General features: G+C 44.7%; 1 protein-coding gene across 2 annotated transcripts in view; it reads left to right on the top strand.

Annotated features, from left to right (window-relative positions):
- si:dkey-250d21.1 (uncharacterized) overlaps positions 1-1,019 on the top strand; it is a 13,145-nt gene that overhangs the window by 10,779 nt on the left and 1,347 nt on the right. For both annotated transcript variants that reach the window (XM_032533445.1, XM_032533444.1), the window contains exons 10-11: positions 79-115; positions 243-1,019. The exon at positions 243-1,019 is cut by the window's right edge and continues 1,347 nt beyond it. In XM_032533445.1, the coding sequence (XP_032389336.1) occupies positions 79-115; positions 243-1,019 (814 nt within the window). The remainder of the gene's footprint in view (positions 1-78; positions 116-242) is intronic.

Here is a 1,019-nt window from a genome sequence, read left to right as displayed (position 1 = left end):
GTGATTGTTCTTAATCAACCATGTGTATAAGCAAACAATCATATTTACAGCCATTCTAATCAGCACATATTTTTCAAGGTGATGGGAACTGTCCAAAGACTAAAGTTGGAGAGTGGTAAGTCCATTCATGGCAACATGATTATCAAGAATCACTGTAGCTTTGATTTGTAATTTCAATATGAGAAATAATCAATACAGTTGTATATGTGGCATTAACTTTATTATAATTTTTTTTTTATCAGGTGGTGTTAAAGTGAACCTGGCGGCACCAACAGAATCACACGTCTCCATTGTAGCAGAGAAGCCTGCTGATGGCGAGGTAAAATCGACTGACAATGAAGTGACGCTGGAAGTCGCACAGGGACCGAGAAAAGCAGTGTCTTTCTATGAACCTCAACTGCGTGAACAAATCCTCAAAGAACTGTGGGACTCTCAGTTCTTTACATTTATAACCGAGCGGGCTGTTGATATTGACGGCGAGCTCTATGTCCCGTTGTGCATCAGGTACTTGAACAAAGAGGACATCCAGTGTGAGGAAACGCTGGCTTTCATCCCTTTTGTTGACGACCCAGTTGTCCTCGCAGATGCTATTGAGACTGCCCTGTCTGAGAAGTGGGGGCTCAACATGGAGTACTGTAGAGGGCAGGCCTTGCTGAGTGTTGGTGAAGTAGGAGCTCAGATGAGGGCTGTAAGTTTAGCAATAGCTAAGAAATACCCCCAGGCTGTGAGATCGGTCAGCTCCGCGTTGTCTCTTAACGTATGGCTGGCTAATTCCTCTCCCGCTGAAGAAGCAGCGGACGGAGCAGTTCTCATAGGTAAAATATTACATTGGCTCACAGAGGATGTAGACCGCCAGAACAAACTAGAAGACGTGATCCTGCACGTGTTCCAGCACGATGAAGGCAAGGGCAATGAACTGAGGGACAAACTCATCAAAAACTGGGAGAAGAGTCATGACATGCACGAGGTGATGGTAGACATTTTAGAAGCCGTCATGCTCTGTTTGAATGAGCTGAAAG

The sequence above is a fragment of the Etheostoma spectabile genome, chromosome 13, assembly GCF_008692095.1.
Source record: "Etheostoma spectabile isolate EspeVRDwgs_2016 chromosome 13, UIUC_Espe_1.0, whole genome shotgun sequence".
Lineage (NCBI taxonomy): Eukaryota > Metazoa > Chordata > Actinopteri > Perciformes > Percidae > Etheostoma > Etheostoma spectabile.
This window is presented reverse-complemented; position numbering and strand designations above follow the sequence as displayed.